The sequence below is a fragment of the Malaclemys terrapin genome, chromosome 7 (assembly GCF_027887155.1).
Source record: "Malaclemys terrapin pileata isolate rMalTer1 chromosome 7, rMalTer1.hap1, whole genome shotgun sequence".
In the NCBI taxonomy this organism is placed as follows: domain Eukaryota; kingdom Metazoa; phylum Chordata; order Testudines; family Emydidae; genus Malaclemys; species Malaclemys terrapin.
Genome location: NC_071511.1, coordinates 54,060,614 through 54,081,074, shown reverse-complemented (window position 1 = coordinate 54,081,074; position 20,461 = coordinate 54,060,614). Strand labels below are relative to the sequence as shown.

At 47.4% G+C, this 20,461-nt stretch overlaps 1 protein-coding gene across 3 annotated transcripts in view; it reads left to right on the top strand.

Moving 5' to 3' along the window:
* The window catches only part of PDLIM1 (PDZ and LIM domain 1), a 90,801-nt gene that overhangs the window by 31,853 nt on the left and 38,487 nt on the right, over positions 1–20,461 (top strand). For all 3 annotated transcript variants that reach the window (XM_054034782.1, XM_054034784.1, XM_054034783.1), the window contains exon 2: positions 322–473. In XM_054034782.1, coding sequence (XP_053890757.1) covers positions 322–473 — 152 coding nt within the window. The remainder of the gene's footprint in view (positions 1–321; positions 474–20,461) is intronic.

Genomic DNA, 20,461 nt, shown 5'->3' with positions numbered 1-20,461 from the left:
AAATAAATGTTTGAAGTTTGCATATGGGGAAAAGATGACATCCCCATATCTATGATTCAAAGCAAAACCCTGGACTCTAATACTTCTGGATTTGGGGAAAATTGGTATCTGGATCTAAACTCAGTCACCCTTTTATTTAAAACATACCTTTAATGTTGAATTCTCTCACCCCCGCCCCCCACTCCTTGACATCAACCAGACAACACTGTGGGCTTTGTCAACTGTTTCTGAAATTTGTCTGGGACATCACTTTGAAGGGACTAGAAATTGTATGGAAGAATCCAGTTTCTCTTGGATTGTTACCTTCTTATTCTCTCCTAGGTGACTCCTGGCAGCAAAGCTGCAATAGCCAATTTATGTATAGGAGATGTCGTCATGGCAATTGATGGGGAGAACACAGATAACATGACACACTTAGAAGCACAGAACAAAATCAAGAGCTGCATAGATGAGATAACTCTGACAGTTGGCAGGTAAGTCACCGAGAGGATGCGCTCATCCTGGGGGCAACCGTTATTGTCTTGTACTTTGATGGCAACAGTATCTGATTAGCTTATCTGTCCTGGCCTCTTTTCTGGGTTAAGTGGCATGGTTTGTATTGCAACAATGAATTGCGGGTCAGCCTTTAAACTTAATGCTGTTTGCACGTGTTCGCTGCTCTTTGGCACAATGAAAACAGCAGTCCAGGTGGCCAATTCGCTGATAGTTGGACACCTTGCTAGGCCTGTTCTGTGACTCCTGACAGGAGGAAACTGAAGGAAAGTAAGTAGCTGGGATCTTTTCATTCTAGTGGACATGTAAGACCAAAGTAATAGCACTCTAGCAGACCCTGAGTTTTATTTTTAACCACTAAGATACCCCTGTCGTCGTCGTAACTAATAACCAAGGTGGAAGAGTAACCACGAGCATGCATGTTCATGATGAATTAATTTAACACTATGTGGCTTCCTGCTCTATGAGCTGTTAGCCAGCCAGTTCTGGCCACATACAAGGATACTAGCAAGAATTAGATGTACCTTTTAAAGTTTAATGGAGTTGCTCACTCAAACAATGCAGACTGACATGGTGCCCATACTGCAGTGTTTTACTTAGATTTCTTTCGGTAGCTCAGTGCTTCTGCCTTTCGTTACTTTTGGTGGCCCATGATGAGCTTGAAGTGGGATGCATGCAGCTTGACAGCAGCCCATGTGGGTGACTGCAAGGATAGCAATGCAAATTGCCAGTGCATCATTTGAATGTGAACTCACCTGTTGAGTTCTAGAAATGAAATGCCCTCAGTAATCAGGGAACAGCTGTGCAAATCACGGCCTTTGTGTCTGTTAGATAAAATGATTTATTGGACCAACTTCTCAAGCTTTCGAGCCACACACACCTCTTCTCTCACCAACCACAGTTGGTCCAATAAGAGATATTACCTCACCCACCTTGTATCTCTAATATCCTGGGACTGACATGGCGGAGGGTGGGGGGGACGCAGCCTGGGCAGGAGGGGCGGGGGGCGCAGATGCTCCCCGCTAGTGGCGCCGCTGCCTTTGCAGGGCTGCTGCACCCCTGCACCATGCTGGCTCCTCCCTGCCGAGCTCCTCCTCCATGGCTGGGGCTTGCCGCTGCCACAAGTGGGATGCTCTGGCTCTCCGGTGCCTCCGGAAGGTGGCTCCTCCCTGCCGAGCTGCTGCAGCGGCCCAAGCCCGGCAAAGCCAGTGAGTGGACTCGGGGCGGGGGCTGCCTGGGTGGGGTGGGGAGGACTCGCAGGGGGGCTGTGCACCCTCCAGAGGAGTTCAGGGGGCAGGGAGGGGGGGAACTTGGTCTGGGGAGCAGCCCCTGGTCAGGCTGGCCCCTGGGGTCTATAAAGGCTTGTTGGGATTTGCCCTTCAATGAACTGATGTGCGGGGGGGGGGGGGGGCGGTGCAAGGTGGAAGTTTCGCCTAGGGCAAAAAATATCCTTCACCGGCCCTATGTGTCAGATACCATTGCATGGATTCATCTTAACCTACAAGAGCCATAAAGGGTTTTTCTTTAGTTCTGCCACTAAACCAATCCTGAGTCATTATTGTAGGGCACAGACGTCTCGCCTCATCTTCCATTCTGAGCTCTCGGGAGAGAGACTTCTTGTTTCCCCCGCCACTCGCGGCCTGGCATTTGCACCATATGCACACAGAGGGGAAAGTGTGATCTCCTTCTCCTAGGCCCATTGCTTTTTAAAGATCTGGGGCCTGACATTTCAGAGGTACCAAGGACTCGCAGCTCCCATCGACTTCATTTGTCACTTCTGGAAATTTGGTCCTTAGGAGCTTTCTTTGTTGCCCCTCTTTCCTCCACAATAAGCTTTCAATCCTCTTACCCTCTGGGGAAGGAATCTGCCAACTGCCTGCTTTGCCAGTGTCCTTTGAGTTGCTCTCTCTGAGGTGGTGCTGGGGGACTTGTTGGGGGGAGAGGGGCGAGGGGGCTCCACAGCCAAGGGCTGATCTGTGGTATTGAGCATTCTAACGTTTGGTTAGTTCCAATAGTTCACCAGGCGCTTCCCAGTCCAATAAGAGGTCATGCTCCCTGCCGAAAGGAGCTGACAGTTGAAAGCTGGGAGCAGGGGACTGGGTGCAGTGAAAGTGGTGTGACTAGCCTGGGTTAAGTCTACCATTTCTCATGATCAGGACGGTGCAGAATATAACTTGGCAGCCCTCTTGCTTCCTGTAGGGAAGTGCGTGTGCCCCTTTGAAGTATCCTGTTTCCCCCTGGGTGGGTCTGGTTGGCCGGGAGTTGAGGAGAGCAGAGCTGGTAGAGCCTGTGGGTAAGTGCACCCTTACAGATCATTTAGTTTGTTAAATGTGTGTGCTAATATTAATCAGCGAGTCATTTACTTTATGGCTGCCCTTTGTGCATTTCATTAGAGTGGGGCAGGGAAGCAGCCCAGCAAAATAATTCTAACCAGCTGGGCAGGCATGCAGAGCTGGGCAGTGGCTCTGAATGGACATAATCCAACTTAGTTTTGCAGTGCGCTCTCCATACATAGCATCACCAAATGCTCAATGGGACCATCTTCTATTGTGCTGATATGCTCAGGAAATGAGTGCCACATGCCAAAATGAGCCTCATGCTTTGTCCTGGGGTTTGTGATCCGCATTGCCCCAGAGGAGTACGGCTGTCACATTGGTTCATAGATAGAACTTTGGTCTTCGATGTAGCTGGGGCTTGATCTATGAATTGCTTTGAAAATCAGGACCAAGGCCTTAAACTGGCATCAGAAGCTTCCTGGGAGCCAGTGGAGGGACTTGAGTCCAGGCATGATGTGCTCATGGCGCCCTAGTTCATGGAGAAGGTGAGCAGATAAAGTCTGTGCATCACCTTCACAATCATGCTTCAGCGACGGTAATCCAGCCTGGAGGTGATGAATGCATGGATCACTGTGACCAGGTTTTCTTCTGGGAGAAGAGGATGAAGTTTCCTAGCGAGCTGGAGGTGGAAGAAGGCATTTTTGGAAACTGATGCTACCAAGCTTAGTGAGGAGTAAAACCAGAGCCAGAGGCTTCACTGCACTTTGACGAATGGGGCCTGTGAGCCTTCGATGGAGACGCTGTCTTGGCCAGTTTTTCTGATCTTCCCTGGGTTCAGCTTGAGCTAGCTGCTCTTCATGGAGGAGCTGATTCCCTGTGGTCATTCTGACATGCCAAGAGTAGCAGTGGTTGCATCAGTTGAGAATGAAGCTATGTAGTTAAGTTATGTTGGCATCTTGTTGACAGCTGAGCCTGTGGGGTGTCACTACCTCACCCAGAGCTCTCGTTTAGAAGTGGGAATAGTACGGATCCTGTGGGAACCCGCCAATGAGGTCCTTCAGAGCGGAGGAGCAGTTGCCATCATCACACTCTGAGTTCTGTAGAGAAGAACGATTGGAGTTGCTGTAGTGCTGGGCCATCTACTCCTGCTGCATCATGTAGATGGGTTAACAGTTCCTTATGGTCCACTGTGTCAAAGGCTGAAGAGGCACAGGTAAGATCTCCATGCTCTACTGCTGGACCTCAGTAGAGCATGGAGATCTTACCTGTGCCCATGGCCAGGAGAGGCTTCTCTTTTAGGGTCACTAGAGCTGACTCTGTGTTGTGGCTTGGTCTGAGCCCTGATTGTGGGGTATCCAGGATGTTGATTGATGTCATGTGTTGTTGGAACTTGTTGCTTCCTCCTTTCTCAGTTATTTTGCCCAGGAACGGGAGATTGGAGACCGGACAGTAGTGGAAAAGTTCCTCAGGGTTGGGTTGAGTGTTGGCTTCTTGAGGATAGAAAATGCAATAACTTCTCCTAAGGAGCTCGTTAGGTGTGTTTCTCTGAAAAAGGCATTAACTGTTTCCATTAGTAGTGAACATAGTTGTTCTTCACTGGCTTTCACCAGCCAGGAGGGCATGGATCCGTTTCACAGGTTGTGCTCTAGTATTTTTCAGGACTTATCATCGAAATGTAGGGCTGGAGGGGACCTCAAGAAGTCATCAAGTCCAGTCCCCTGTGCTGTGGCAGGACCAAGTAAACCTAGATCATCCCTGACCAGTGTTTGTCTAGATCATCCCTGACCAGTGTTTTTAAAAGCTTGTAGTGATGGGGACTCCACGACCTCCCTTCGAAGCCTGTTCCCGAGCTTTTAACTACTGTTAGAGTTAGAAAGTTTTTCTTAATATCTAACCTAAATCTCTCTGGCTACAGCTTAAGCCCATTACTTCTTGTCCTGTCTTCAGTGTACATGGAGAACAACTGGCTACCATCCTTGTTATAACAGCCCTGGACATATCTGAAGACTGTTATCAGTCTTCTTTTCTGAGGACTAAACATGCCCAGTTTTTTAACCTTTCCTCATAGATCAGGTTTCCTAAACCTTTGATCATTTTCTTGAGCTTCAGCGTGTGTGAAGGGGCCAAATGCAGTCAGAGAGGATTGGGGGGGTGGAGGAGGGAGGTAATACAAACAGGTACAGGGTGTCAAGTATCAGAGGGGTAGCCATGTTAGTCTGAATCTGTAAAAAGCAACAGAGGGTCCTGTGGCACCTTTGCATTCACCTGCACGTCCACCAATGTTATATATGCCATCATATGCCAGCAATGCCCCTCTGCTATGTACATTGGCCAAACTGGACAGTCACTAACGCAAGAGGATAAATGGACACAAGTCAGATATCAGGAATGGCAATATACAAAAACCTGTAGGAGAACACTTCAACCTCCCTGGCCACACAATAGCAGATGTAAAGGTAGCCATCTTACAGCAAAAAAACTTCAGGACCAGACTCCAAAGAGAAACTGCTGAGCTCCAGTTCATTTGCAAATTTGACACCATCAGATCAGGATTAAACAAAGACTGTGAATGGCTATCCAACTACAGAAGCAGTTTCTCCTCCCTTGGTGTTCACACCTCAGCTGCTAGCAGAGCACCTCACCCTCCCTGATTGCACTAACCTCGTTATCTCCATACTGATTTATACCTGCCTTTGGAGATTTCCATTACTTGCATCTGAAGAAGTGAGGTTCTTACCCAGGAAAGCTTATGCTCCCAATACATCTGTTAGTCTCAAAGGTGCCACAGGACCCTCTGTTGCTAGGTCCAGGGTGGAATTTTCTTTTCCAGTTAGTTCCATACGTATGCAGTTGATCTGAATGATGAAGTATGCTGACAACTCTTCATGTCCGCCGATGCTTGGGTCTGGTCCCTGAGCTAAGCAGAATGGGTTGATGAGCCTGTTCGCTGTGTGAAATAGCTCTGCTGGCTGAGATGACTGGCCCAGTAGTCCTATGGCTGTGCTGGGCAGGGCATCAAGGTCACTCAGCACAGTGGATGCAATGTGCTTGGCCACTGGAAGGCTTTCTGTGGGAGAGGAGTCCCTTGCTCACCAATGACTTGTCCAAACTCTGTCAGCAAATTGATGGCAGGGATGGAGCTTAGGAGCTCCTGGCTCCTCCAGCTGTGGTGCCTAGTCCCTGTCATTCATGCTCCCGGTCTGTTGGGAGAATGTTTGTTCCTTTGTACATCGTGAAAAGAAAGGAAGATGGAAAACAGAGTGTTAAGCTGAACTCTTCCTGTAAGTGTTTGTATGGGCTTTTGCTGCTAGAAGAAACTGCCATAATGACTTAAATGAATGGTGTTTGTGGGGCAAGAGATACTTCACTCACTCCTTTCTCTGGAGTGTTAAATAAACCAGCAGAAAACAAAAGCCCCTAAAAACTATCCACAGGGACTCACTGGAAATGGGAACAGATAATACAGCTGGTAAGGAGACTGTTAATAATCCCAGATGGCTTCTCTGCAAGCAAAGAAGGTGATTGCAGTCAGGTGTGCAGAGGTATTCCACCAAGCCATGAAACAAATAGGAGAACCAAAGCCAGTGACCACCCATGCCTACAAAGCTATTCATAGGGTGTGTGGAGCAGAAAACTGGAACAATTCCTTAGCTACGGGGAGGGAGCTGTTCAAAAACAAAGAACCAAAAGCCCATTATCAAGATGCTTTTCTGGAAACAAGTAAGATCTTCAGGGTTAGGTTCAGCTCCATAAGCCCCAATGAAGTGTTAACAGTTAGTCCTATTGATCCACAACTTAAATTTATACTATTACCATGATGCCTCACAGGCTATACAAGGGTATTACTGATAGAGGCAGGTTAATATTTACTGGGGCCTTGGGCCCAAATAACATTTCTCTTCTCGCCCCCCACCCCTCCCACGGGGCCCTAGCCCCTGCCCCTCCCCTTCCCCCCAAGGCCCCGCCTCCTGGGGGGGGAGGGAAGGAAGAGGGGTTTGGGCCAGCTCCATGCAAGGCGGGAGGGGTGGGGGGAATATGCTTACCTTACCATACACAGCTTGGCACTGGCTTCCGGCCTGGCCAGGGGGCAGAGCCTCCTAGGGAGTAGAAGGAGCAGGGCAGCAGGCCCTGGGGTGGGGAGAGGAGGAAGTAGCAGGGGGCGGGGCCAGCATCCCAGCACTCCTGTAAGTGCCCCCAAATTGGCCAGGATCCCTGGGCACACACCTCGTCGCCCCGTGCAGTAATCTGCCACTGATTACTGACAGTGCTGAGACTGTGTGTGTCCTGAAGGCCAGGGGAATCCTTTCTCTGATATGCTGCAACATGCTGTCCAAGCTGATAGAATCATGGAAGTATAGGACTGGAAAGGACCTCAGTATGTCATCTAGTCCAGTCCCCTGCACTCAAGGCAGGACTACGTAATAACTAGACCATCCCTGACAGGTGTTTGTCTAACCTGTTTTAAAAAATCTCCAATGATGGAGATTCCACAATTTCCATAGGCAATTTGTGGGCAGCAAGTTTTTCCTAATGTCCAATCTAAACCTCTCTTGCTGCAATTTAAGCCCATTGCTTTTTCTCCTATCCTCAGAGGTTAATGAGAACAATATTTCACCCTCCTTGTAACAGCCTTTTATGTACTTGAAAACTGTTATCAGGTCCCCCCTCAGTCTTTTCTTCTTCAGACTAAGCAAACCCAGTTTTTTTCAATCTTCCCTCATAGGTCATGTTTTCTAGACCATTAATCATTTTTGTTGCTCTCCTCTGGACTTTCTCCAATTTGTCCACACCTTTCCTGAAATGTGATGCCCAAAACTGGACGACGTACTCCAGTCGAGGCCTTATCAGCACAGAGGGTACTGGAAGAATTACTTCTTGTGTTTTGCTTACAACACTCCTGCTAATACATCCCGGAATGATATTTGCTTTTTTGCAAGAGTGTTACACTGTTGACATATTTAGCTTGTGATCCACTATGAGCCCCAGATCCCTTTCTGCAGTACTCCTTCCTAGGCAGTCATTTCCCATTTTGTATGTGTACAATTGATTGTTCCTTCCTAAGTGGAGAACTTTGCATTTGTCCTTATTGAATTTCATCCTATTTACTTTAGACCATTTCTCCAGTTTGTCCAGATAATTTGAATTTTAATCCTATCTTCCAAAGCTCTTGCAACCCCTCCCAGCTTGGTATCGTCCATAAACTTTATATGTGTACTCTCTATGCCATTATCTAAATCATTGATGAAGATATTGAACAGAACCAGACCCAGAACTGATCCCCGTGGGACCCCACTTGATATGCCCTTCCAGTTTGACTGTGAACCACTGATACCTACTCTCTAGGAATGGTTATCCAACCAGTTATGCACCCACCTTATAGTAGTTCCATTTAGGTTGTATTCCCTAAGTTGTTTATGAGAATGTCATGCAAGACAGTATCGAGAGCCTTACTAAAGTCAAGATGTACTATGTTTACCTCTTTCCCCCATCCACAAAGCTTGTTAACCTGACATAGAAAGCTATTATTAGGTTGGTTTGACATGCTTTGTTCTTGACAAATACATGTTGACTGTTACTTATCACTGTATTATCTTCTAGGTGTTTGCAAATTGATTGTTTATTTGCTCCATTATCTTTCTGGGTACTGAATTTAAGCTAACTGGTCTGTAATTTCCTGGGTTGTCCTTATTTCCCTTTTTATAGATTGGCACTATGTTTGCCCTCTTCCGGTCTTCTCCCATCTTCCAGGAGTTTTCAAAGATAATCACTAGTGGCTCAGATATGGGAGTATTCTAGGATGTATTTCATCAGAACCATATGCCTAAGATTGGGAACCAAAGGCAACAAACCAGACACCCTTACGCGTTTGCCACACAGCACCCTGGCTCATTAAGGCTCTGGACATCCTGCTTTAAGGAAGATTCTTTGGAAACCAGACTGGCCGGAGTACAGTCTCAGTCGAAGAAGAACAGATAATTTTCCTTCATAAAGTGTTTGCTCATGTCCATTCCATATCAGGTGTGTCTGCTCACCACATGCACCGGTGCCGGAAGTTTTTCCCTGAGCAGTATTCGTAGATAGCTCTGGCGCCCTCTGGAGTGGCGTGCATATGTGCCGGTATAAGGGGCACTGCCACACACCCCCTTCAGTTCCTTCTTGCCAGAACTCCAACAGCAGGGAAGGAGGGTGAGTCATGAAATGGACATGAACAACACATCTCAAAGAACAACAGTTATGAAAGGCAGGTAACCATTTTTTCTTTGAGTGCTTGCTCATGTCCATTCCACTGGATATTAGTAAACCCTATTTCACTAGGAGAGTGGTGAGGCACTGGAATGGGTTACCTAGGGAGGTGGTGGAATCTCAATCCTTAGAGGTTTTTAAGGCCCGGCTTGACAAAGCCCTGGCTGGGATGATTTAGTTGGTGTTGGTCCTGCTTTGAGCAGGGGGTTGGACTAGATGACCTCCTGAGGTCTCTTCCAACCCTAATATTCTATGATTCTATGAGATGTGTGTGCTCGCCACATGCACTCGTGCCAGAAGTTTCCCCCCAGTGGTATCCATAGGCAGGCTCTGGCACCCTTTGGAGTCGTGAGCATATGCGCCAGTATAAGGGATGACGTTCCCCCACCCATCCCCGTTCAGTTCCTTCTTACCACCAGTGATGGTGCTGGAATGTCTTCTTGCCTTGGCAAGTGTTTATTTCAGTGGTTCTCTTCGATCCTCATGTATATAGTTAACTGTAGTAGTTTGTTAGTAGTTTTAGTATTTAGGTTTAGGTGAGGTAGTCCCCTAAGGGACTTAGCCTTGGGATAGGGCATGCCCTGGTCCCCAGGCCGTGTGAAGTGGTGCAAGAATCCCATGGGCAAAGTAATGCAGGTGTTGACAGACAACACAGCTTCGATGTTCTATGTCAGCAAGCAAGGGGAAGCATGGTCATCGGCCCTCTGCCAAGAAGCCCTTCCATCTGGAAGCCTCTGATCTCCCCTGAACACACTAGCAGATTGCCTCAACAGGTCATTCTTCTCTCACCATGAGTGGTCCCTCCACCCAGAAGTCATCAGGACCATCTTCCACAGGTGGGGAACTCCTCAAGTGGACCTATTTGCTACCAGTCAAAACAGAAAATGCCACCGATTTTGCTCCCTAACAGGTCTCAACAGCTGTTCACTATCCGATGCCTTTCTCCTGTCATGGGCAGGAGACCTGATGTATGCCTTCCCACCTATCCCACTTATCAGCAAGGTCCTTCTGAAGATCAAGAGGGACAAAGTGCAAGTCATTATGATAGCCCTGGCATGGTCTCACCAGTATTGGTTCGGCATGCTCATGGACTTAGTGGTGGAGCCCCATAGACGCTTCCCAACCACCCAGACCTGCTCTCATATGACCACGGATGGTTGCTGCACCCGAACCTTGCTTCTCTGCACCTGACAGCATGGATGCTGTGTAGCTAAGCCTCAAGAAACAGGCCTGCTCTGCACAGGTCCAGCAGATCCTATTAGAAAGCAGAAAACCCTCCACCAGAGCAACTTACCTGGCTAAGTGGAAGCACTTTGCCTGCTGGGTGTCAGAACAGAAATTTTCTCCAGCTCAGACTTCTTTACAATCCATTCTGGAATACCTGCTCCATTTAAAGCACTGAGGTCTGGCACTTTCATTGATCAAGATGCACCTGGTAGCCATATCAGCTTTCCACCCTCACATTCAGGGTAGATCAGTCTTCTTTCATGCAATGACCATCAGGTTCCTTAAGGGTCTGGAAATATTCTTTCCGCATATCCGTGATCCAGTCCCTCAAGGAGATATCAACCTGGTCTTTTCCAGGCTCACTGGTACCCCCTTTGAGCCCTTGGCTTCTTGCTCTCTCCTACATCTATTCCAATGAGGAGCGGCGTCTGCATAGTCTCGACATCAGATGTGTCCTGGCCTTCTACCTTGAGTGAACCAAACCCTTCCACAGGTCTACTCAACTTTTCATTGTAGTGGCTGACAAGATGAAGGGATTCCGGTGTCCTCTCCAAGAAGTTTGTCCTGGATATCCGCCTACATCCATACCTGCTACGAGCAGGCAAAAGCTGTGTCTCCACCGATAGTGACAACTCATTCAACAAGAGCAAAGGAGTTAGCAGCAGCTTTCCTGGTACGCGTCCCAATCCAAGACTTCTGCAGGGCCATGACGTGATTGTCTGCCCATACCTTCATGACCTACTATGCCGTCGCTCAGCAGGCTTGAGACGATGCTGGCGTTGGCAGAGTGGTACTACAATCGATGCATCCATGAACTCCTGCTCACCTCCAGTGGCACTGCTTGTAAGTCACCTGACATGGAATGGACATGAGTAAGCACTTGAAGAAAAATGGTTACCTACCTCTCGTAACTGTTGTTCTTTGAGATATGTTGCTCATGTCCATTCCATGACCCACTCTCCTTCCCCTCTGTTGGAGTTCCAGCAAGAAGGAAGTGAATGGGGGAGCCAGTAGCATCCCTTATACCAGCGCATACACACAGGACTCTAGAGGGCGCCAGAACCAGCCCTACGGATATCACTGGGGGGAAAAACTTCCAGTGCTGGTGCATGTGGCGAGCATAGACCCCTGACATGGAATGGACATGAGCAACACATCTTGAAGAACAGCAGTTACGAGAGGTAAGAAACCATTTTATATTTGTTTTTCCACATTCTCAGATACCAGGATGGAATGTGGCATAGAGCAGGGGTTCTCTGTTTTTCTTTGAGGTCCCCCACACCCCTCCAAACAGGCTATAAAAATTCCAGGGCCCAGTGGCTCCTGGCTTCAGCTGCAGGGGGAGACGAGTGGTGATCAAAAAAATCATCTCAACCTGGGTGGTTCCTTTTGTTAATGGAGCATAGAGCTTTTCACCTCTGAGTCACCAGCTCATATCCATGGTAGCAAACCATGTAACTATTTGATGGCCTATATGAAATGAGGATAATTTGTCTAGCTCCTTGTAGTCAGGTGGCCATGTTACATGTAAAGAATTCAGGATTTAGCCCTGAGTACTTCATTTCGTACCATTTCTGTTATGTGTAAATGAGTTGCTTTGAAATTGATATGATCTATCTTTTCTGAGATTGTCTTTGAGGACTTAAGCTACAATACAATAAATCATGTGAGGCTGGAAGAAGGTGCAGGGCCAGGGCCAATGTGCTAAGCTGCATCTTCATATTCTCTATGTGCCAAGAGCAGTAATACATGCACCTTGTGAGAGCATAAAATCTAGGGATCTTAATTTTTGGACCTAAATAATTTTAAAATGATAACCTAGAGCCTGGTGTGGTTCCTGAGGTCTACAAAAGATTCTGAGAACCCAAGATTGGGAGGGGAAACTGCCCCATGGTTCAGGTCTAGTGTTAGTGATTTTTACAATCATGTTCTAGTTACTGATTTTTACAATTGTGGGTTTGACTCCAGATCATGGATTTGAATCCAATTTACAGAGCTAAGTACTTGGATACTATGGTAATGGGAACTGCATACATCACTAGATAGATGAGGATCTCCATTTTATGAAGTGGAGAGCAGAATGAAACACTGATTCATGATCTTCATGATATTAATAAGCTTCCAAAAGCCATGAAGGTATCATGCAAGTTTATTCCTAACCTTACAAATGAGTGTTTGTCTCTGGTTACCCATGTGACCAACTTATTTTAATGGGAGTTGTGTGGCTGAATTACCCCTAGTCTTGCATGTGCCTCTGTTTAAAAATAGCATAAACGTAGAGAGTTGGATGGACACAAGCAGTTCTGGTAAAGGAAATGCTGTTTGTGCTCTGTACTTGATTATGAATATCAACAGCATTCTGATGTTTCCTGTTTCGGTATTTTCCTTAATGATGGTAATAGCTCAAAAATATTTCAGACCAGATTGTAGGCAGGATAACAGCTTGTGGGAGTGGATCAAATTACTGACTAAAGAAAACATGCATGTTTTGTTCTCTCACCCAATGGGGAAAATTCAGGTCTGGTGGATGTCCACTAACTTCTGAGGAGTTAACACCAAGCATGAATTTGGTCTGCTGAGTGTGCTCTTCTGAATGCACTGCCTGCTGTTTTGCTCATTGACATAACACCCCTTGGAGGGTTCTGTTTTCTGCCATTTGAGTGTGGTAGCTCTAGAATGTTGACACACATGCTGAATTCCTATTTAGGTTAATGTGACTAGCAGAGAGTTTATGCCTGTTAGCATTTCCATTCATTCATTCACTGTACTTTTGTCCAGTTCAGGTGGGAGGGGATTTTAAAAAGCAGTTCCCAAGTATAAAAGTAAAGTTCTCTTCTAAGTCACTGCTAAAGCTCCCATTGTCTTCAGTGCTGGACAATCAAGCTCCATGTCTCATGCTCCTTTCATAGTCAAAAACAAAGAAAACAAAATCCCTGATCTATAATAGCTGGCATACTCCAGCAGACTCAAGACTGTTCCATCTTACTACATATATAAGCAAGTGCAGTCCTCATCGCCTCCATCCCCAAATTCCCCCTCTGGCTCTGTATTTCTTTCAGTATCCAGAGGTGCTGCCCTTTATTGGTTAAAGAGAATGACCCCAAAACCAAAATCCTGGATCAAATCTGGTTTCAGATCAGGACTGAAAGCTTGATCCAAAGACCCTTTCCAGACTTTTTGGGGAAAGTTTGGATTCTCCACCCTAATTCTTATCACCAAGTTCAGGAGTTTCACAACTAGGGTTTTGCGCCTGCTCTATCCTTTGGAGAGATGAAGTTTTGGCTCTGGCACTGGACTCTTTGATCTGAACTCTTGTCCTATTTTAATTAGGGTTTGTGCTCCTTTTTTTAAAATTGGGATTCTTGGGCAAAGCAAAATATCTTTTCCCAGCTGTATATGATCAAAATGAGCATGCGATTTTTCCTTTAAGGGTATGAGAAGCAGGAGAGAAGTGGCAGATAGGAGAACATCACCAGGACACTGGGAACTCAGACTATGTTGGGAGCCATTGGTGATGGGAAAAGATTCAGTAGGACCAACAGACAGAACACTCAAGGAAGGGAAAACCCAAGTAAAACAGCCAAATTCTCATACAGACAAATTAATCACTCAACTCCACTAGCTCCAGTGCAGATGCATCTGTTGAATTTGACCCAAGCCAAATACACAAGCTTTCTGTGTGGCTCTAGAATAGATGCACATAAAATGGATTTGGATGATCCAGACGAAAGCTTTTTTTTACTGGCTAGCTCAAGTTGGTGTTAATTGTAATATCCTTGGCTCTCACAATATGACTGAGCAAACGAGAAGTTCTGACCCATATGCCATGCTGGTATGTAACCAGGAACAACCAAAAGGCAACATTTTGCATGTCTCTATCAAAAAATATTTTTTTCTCTGAGTAATCCTCTCTCCACTGTGATGAAAGCATGTGTGGGTTGCAATAGTATGACAATATTTGCAGAAAGGAATACAACTATGGCTGTGGCTACACTCAAAATTTCAAAGCGTTGCTGCGGGTGTGGTCGCGCGCCAGCGCTGGGAGAGAGCTCTCCCAGCGCTGCATGTACTCCACCTCCACGAGGGGATTAGCTTACAGTGCTGGAGGCGTGGCTCACACTGGCGCTTTACAGCCCTGTAACTTGCTGCGCTCAGGGGGGTGTTTTTTCACACCTCTGAGCGAGAAAGTTGCAGTGCTGTATGGCGCCAGTGTAGCCATAGCCACCTCTCTTCCTGCTCTCACCATCTCCTTCATCAAATTTCTAGCTGCCCTTTCATGGCTCTGATACCAGCATGTAAATTCTTATCACACCTTTTTAGTTTGAAAAACAGTCTGTTACTCTGGCAGAACTGGTGCCAAGAAGTGAAGCTGTGCATTCGTTCTCTTAAGCTGCCAAGAGCACAGGGAAGTATGGTCTCCTACCAGGTTATATTACAACAAAAGTAAACAATGCAATAACCCAAACACTGTCAGGTATTATGAGAAGGAAGGGTGGGGGGTTGTAAAAAAAGATTTAACTGTTCTGTGTCATGCAGGTACACTTGCTACCGGAGGCACTGATTAGTTTGGACTGGTGAGGACTGGTTTTGTGATATACATTCTACTCTGTTATGACGTTCTAAGAACAGATCCCTGTGAATTCTGTTGACTCTCTTAACTTTGCCTTGTGCTGTCTTGCCAGCAGGAATTTTCCAGCCCTGTCAGCTTACTAATAATTCTCTTGGCCCTGGGAAAAAACTGATGCTTAGTGCATGTCTATATATGGGCATGCAGATTGTCTAATCCTCAGATGCAGCTCTGGAGCCCAAGAAGAGCTCTTTGTTGCTTTCTGGGACTTCCTCTGTGTTACAGCACTCCTGTGTGAAATTTACTAATGATTGCTGAAGTCTGGGGTTTTCCCTGTTTTATGGCCTCTTTCCTTCATGTGAAAATACCGATCTGTCTAGCTGACCAGTGGAAAAACCATGGCAGTCTGAACAGTCAGATGGGGATTAATACATGGGGATTGTAATGAATGGCAAGTGTGTGACTTGTTGCCTTTCTGAATAGAATCAGCTCAAATCTGTTATAGGCCCTAGAATCGATTGCTAACAAAGTGGTACCTTTTAAGTCATGTGGTAAAGGCCTGTGCTTTTAGAGCAAGAAGACCGTTCTAGCCCCACTGCCTCCACAAAGTTCCAAACAGCCATATTGCACAGCCTCATGGTGCCCCTGGAGTCCTAGCTGGCCACAGATTGGGTACAATATTTAAATAGTATCTATGTGGGAAAGTGAGTCAGCCATATAATGAATGACACAAAAGTTACTGCCTCATATCTGTACCCTGGGGCTCACACTTTGCTATGATGATAGTTGAAAACACCATGCCCTGAAGGTGACTATGCTTAGCCATCAAACCAGCATCTTTCACGGCTTGTTAAACCTCCCTTCTAAAAATGTTTGAGAGGGGGACGGTATCTTCTGTTTTCTCACACACTCAGCTCCCACCCCAGAAAGGGACAGGACAGCTGTATTAAGTCTTGTACTGTGCCAGGAACGTTCTTGTGTTAGCGCTTTGGTTAATTCTTTGAGATTTTACTTGGTCGCTTTCAGCCCAGGGTTTAAAGTGGGAATATAAATCTGCCCTTCTCACAGTATGTATTTCTACAATCCCTGATTACAGAATTAGATCTGCATTGTCCAGCTCTGAACTTTCCCCACCATTCAGGCCCATTTCTGTATGCAGAATACTGACAGCAAAATGGGATCTAGACTCTATGTTTACAGAACATCATGTTCAGGGCAAACTTTGTGAAATGTTGTATTTATGAAATATATCTCCATACTTCTGTCTTAACTCGTATGCGCTTTCCCTCTTCTCCTTCCTACCAATTCCTCCCCTGATTCCTTGTAGATATATTTCAGGAGCTGAGAGAATTCTTTTCTGATCCAGTGTCTTGGTCTCTGCCTGTGGGGGGGGGGGCAGCAAACTGGTGACTTTTCCTCTGTGCCTGTAGTACTCGCCCTGTTGTGGTGAACTACATCGCTTAGAAACCTGAGCTGCAAACATGTGACGAGAGCATTTTCCACACGCCCATGTTTGCTGCTGGCACACAAACCCTGGATGAGTTTTGTGTCCGCCCCAGAAGGAAACTTGCCCAGTCCCTCTCTTCCTCCTGCACCCTGACATTGAAACTCTTTTATTTTGGGTGAGGCTGAGTTTAAAGGAAGTTCTATGTAAACCAAATTGTGAATCTCAAATCTCTGAGACTTTAGTCTGGGATCTGTAAAAGATCCTTAGTGTCCAAATCCTATTGTCTTTCAATGAGAGTTGGGTGTCTAATTCTCGTAGGTGCCTTTATAAAACCCCATCCCTAGCACTGGTGAAAAGTGCAGGCTTGACAGCTCTACAAACAGGGACAATGTTGGAAGCAACCTTGTCTTCTCTGTGTTCCTCATGTATACCTCTGTCCTGAGCAGAAGGGTCAGAGCTGAAAAGTCCCTTTGTAACCATTCAGTCTGGCTCATGTTACATCTTTGTGTGTGTGTGAGGGACTGGTGATTATAGGGCTACCATATTTTGAGTCTCCAAAAGGAGGACACTCCACGGGGCCCTGGCCCAGCCCCCAGCTCCGCCTCCGCCCCAACTCCGCCCCTTCCCCAAAGTCCCCGCCCCAACTCCACCCCCTCCCCTGCTTCCCGCGAACATTTGATTCGCGGGAAGCCTGAAGCAGGTAAGCGGGGTGTGGGGGGAGGAGGCGCGGCCCAGTCTGGCCCCCCCGGCGTCTCCAGCCTGGGTCGGCTCGGGCCCTTGGGTGCCGGCCCCTGGCCGAGCACCCCCGGCCCGCCCAGCACTGCCGGTCCCCGGCCCAGCCCCCGGGACTCCGGCCGAGTACCCCCAGCACCGCACCGCCGGCCCGGCCTCGCACTGCTGGCCCGGCCCCCGAGTCCCTGGCCCGGCCCCCAGCCGAGCACCCCTGGCCCGGCTCCTGGGCCCCCGGCCGAGCACCCCCGGCACCGCACCGCCGGCCCGGCCCCCGAGCCCCTGGCTCGGCACCGCCGGCCCCTCATGTCCCGATTTTCCCGGACATGTCCGGCTTTTTGGGATTTCCCCCCGGATGGCGATTTGAAGCCCAAAAAGCCGGACATGTCTGGGAAAATCCGGACGTATGGTAAACCTAGTGATTAGAGCCAGTCCTGTTGGTACTTTTTTGTGGGTTGAATTCCTTTCCCCAGGAGCTGGTTTGAGACCACCAGTTCATTGGTGGCTTGTAGCCAAACAACTGTCCAGTGGGTGTTCAGCCTCTGCCATCTGAGCAAAATTTGAAAAGATGCCACCATCTGGGTTGGATTTAACTGATCACTTATTAGTAACAGGTTTCAGAGGGGTAGCCGTGTTGGTCTGTAACAGCAAAAACAATGAGGAGTCCTTGTGGCACCTTAGAGACTAACAAATTATTTGGGCATAAGCTTTCGTAAATCACTTCATCAGATGCATGGAGTGAAAAATTCAATAGGCAGGTATAAATATACAGCACATGAAAAGATGGCAGTTGCCTTACCAAGTGGGGGGGGGGGGGTCAGTGCTAACGAGGCCAATTCAGTCATGGTGGATGTGGCCCATTCCCAACAGTTGACAAGAAGGTGTGAGTTTATACCTGCCTACTGAATTTTTCACTCCATGCATCCGATGAAGTGGGTTTTGGCCCACGAAAGCTTATGTCCAAATAAATTTGTTAGTCTCTAAGGTGCCACAAGGACTCCTCGTTGTTTTTATTTATTAGTAAGAGGCTCTTGTTGCCTATTACTAATCTAACCAGTCATCCAACTGCACAGACTTTATTTATATACTCTATAGTGTGTAGCTGGAGAAGGCCTTCACTTAAATCTGTTAGAAGAATTCACTCTTTAAAACCTGTTAGTGCTAAATTCTCTCCTCTTCACACCTTATCTGGTGCCGTAAATTGCTCACTGAGTGATTGACGGAAGGATTTTGTAGCAGCTGTTGTGAAGACAAAGGGAAACTTTATCCTCACAGGCCACAGGGGGATAAAAATGTTGACTATTTAACCTTTTTGTTTGGATAACTTTTAACTTGGATAGAAAGTGAAGCTGGGGATGACCTTGCTGTTTCTATTTATATCCAGTGACAAATTGGGATGGTTGCAGACTTGGAAATCAAAATGTTTTCTTTTTAATGTGAAGGCAAATCTGATAGTTGCATAAAGTAGTTTGTCTTTAACGCCAAACTTACCTTCTGTGGTCTGTGTACCTGAGCTAGGCTCTCTGCTGTCTCATCTCATGCATGGAGCCAGGAGTCCTGTGTGTTGTAGGTACAGTGGAATGTCAGGCCTTGGCTACACTTGTAGATGTACAGCGCTGTGAGTTAAACCTGACTTTGTGCAGCTGAGTAGGGAAAGCGCTGCAGTCTGTCCACACTGACAGCTGTCAGCACACTGTCGTAGCCACATTTGCGGCAATTGCAGCGCTATTGGGAGCAGTGCATTATGGGCAGCTATCCCACAGAGCACCTCTTCCCATTCTGGCGCCGTGGGTTGTGGGAAGGGGGCGTGGGTGCGGGGCATTCTGGGTCCTGTCCCAACGCCCCGTGATGCATCACTTTGCATCCCGGAAATCCCTTTGTTTCCATCCACCTTTGGTGCTATCTTTCAGCGGTTTCTGTGCAGCGCGATCTGTCTGCAGGAAATGGAGCCCGAACTGCTGAGGCGTATGCTGACTTATCTCGCCAGCACATCACGTTTGGCTGTTGAACTATTCCTTAAGATCCAAAGTGACAGTGAGAGTGAGGAGTCCGACGATGCTATCGAGCCGCGTAACGCGTACGACACGAAATTGCTTGTGGCATTCCCCACGGACATGCTCAGCACCGTGGAATGCCGCTTTTGGGCTCGGGAAACAAGCACCGAGTGGTGGGATCACATCGTCATGGAAGTCTGGAATGACAAGCAGTGGCTGCAGAACTTTTGGATGAGAAAAGCCACTTTCATGGGACTGTGTGAGGAGCTTGCCCTCACCCTGCGGTGCAAGGATACGAGATTGAGAGCTGCCCTGCCAGTGGAGAAGCGGGTGGCTATTGCAATCTGGAAGCTGGCAACTCCAGACAGCTACCGGTCAGTCGCAAACCAGTTTGGAGTGGGAAAGTCGACCATTGGAATCGTGTTGATGCAAGTTTGCAAGGCCATTAATCGCATCCTACTCGGAAGAACCATGACTCTGGGTAACGTGCAGGAAATAGTGGATGGCTTTGTACAAATGGGGTTCCCTAACTGTGGAGGGGCGATAGATGGGATGCCCATTCCTATTCTGGCACCACCCCACCTAGGATCCGAGTACGTTAATCGGAAGGGGTATTTCTCTATGGTTCTCCAGGTGCTTGTGGATCACCGTGGGCGTTTCATTGACATTAACACAGGCTGGCCCAGAAAGGTGCATGACGCATGCATCTTTCAGAACACTTGGCTGTTCAGAAAGATGCAGGCCGGGACTTTTTTCTCAGAGTGGAAGATCATGGTAGGAGGAGTCGAAATGCCCATTGTGATCCTTGGAGATCCCGCTTACCCGTTAATGCCGTGGCTCATGAAACCCTACACAGGGAGCCTTGACAGCAGCAAGGCATGGTTCAACTACAGCTGAGCCAGTGCCGAATGACTGTGGAGTGTGCCTTTGGCCGTTTAAAGACCCGCTGGCGATCTCTGTATGGGAAGCTGGACTTGACCGAAAACAGCATCCCTGCGGTTATATCCGCATGCTGTGCCCTCCGTAATATTTGTGAAGGGAAGGGTGAAAGCTTCACTCAGGCATGGACCTCCGAGGTTCAACACCTGGAGGCTGAATTTGCACAGCCAGAGAGCAGGGCTATTACAGGGACCCAGCGCGGGGCTGCAAGGATTAGGGATGCCTTGAGGGAGCAATTTGAGGCTGAAGACCAGCAGTGATATATGGTGCCCTGCACGGGAGTGAAGTGCAGTAGTTCCAATCTTTAGGAATCAGTGTTTGTTAAGCAGACTTGCAGTGCCTGTTTATTTCCTGGGCTAAGGAATCTTTTAGTTTATGCAATAATAAAGAATGTTTTCAAAGCCAAAAAATCCATTTATTGAAAAGAAAACAAGGGGGTGGAGTGGGAAACGGCACAATCACAGATTCACGTATGTCCTGTCTGGTGTGCTGTGCAGTGAGTGCTGCACTTCAGGATAGCTATACTGCATGGTGATGGGGGTTGAGT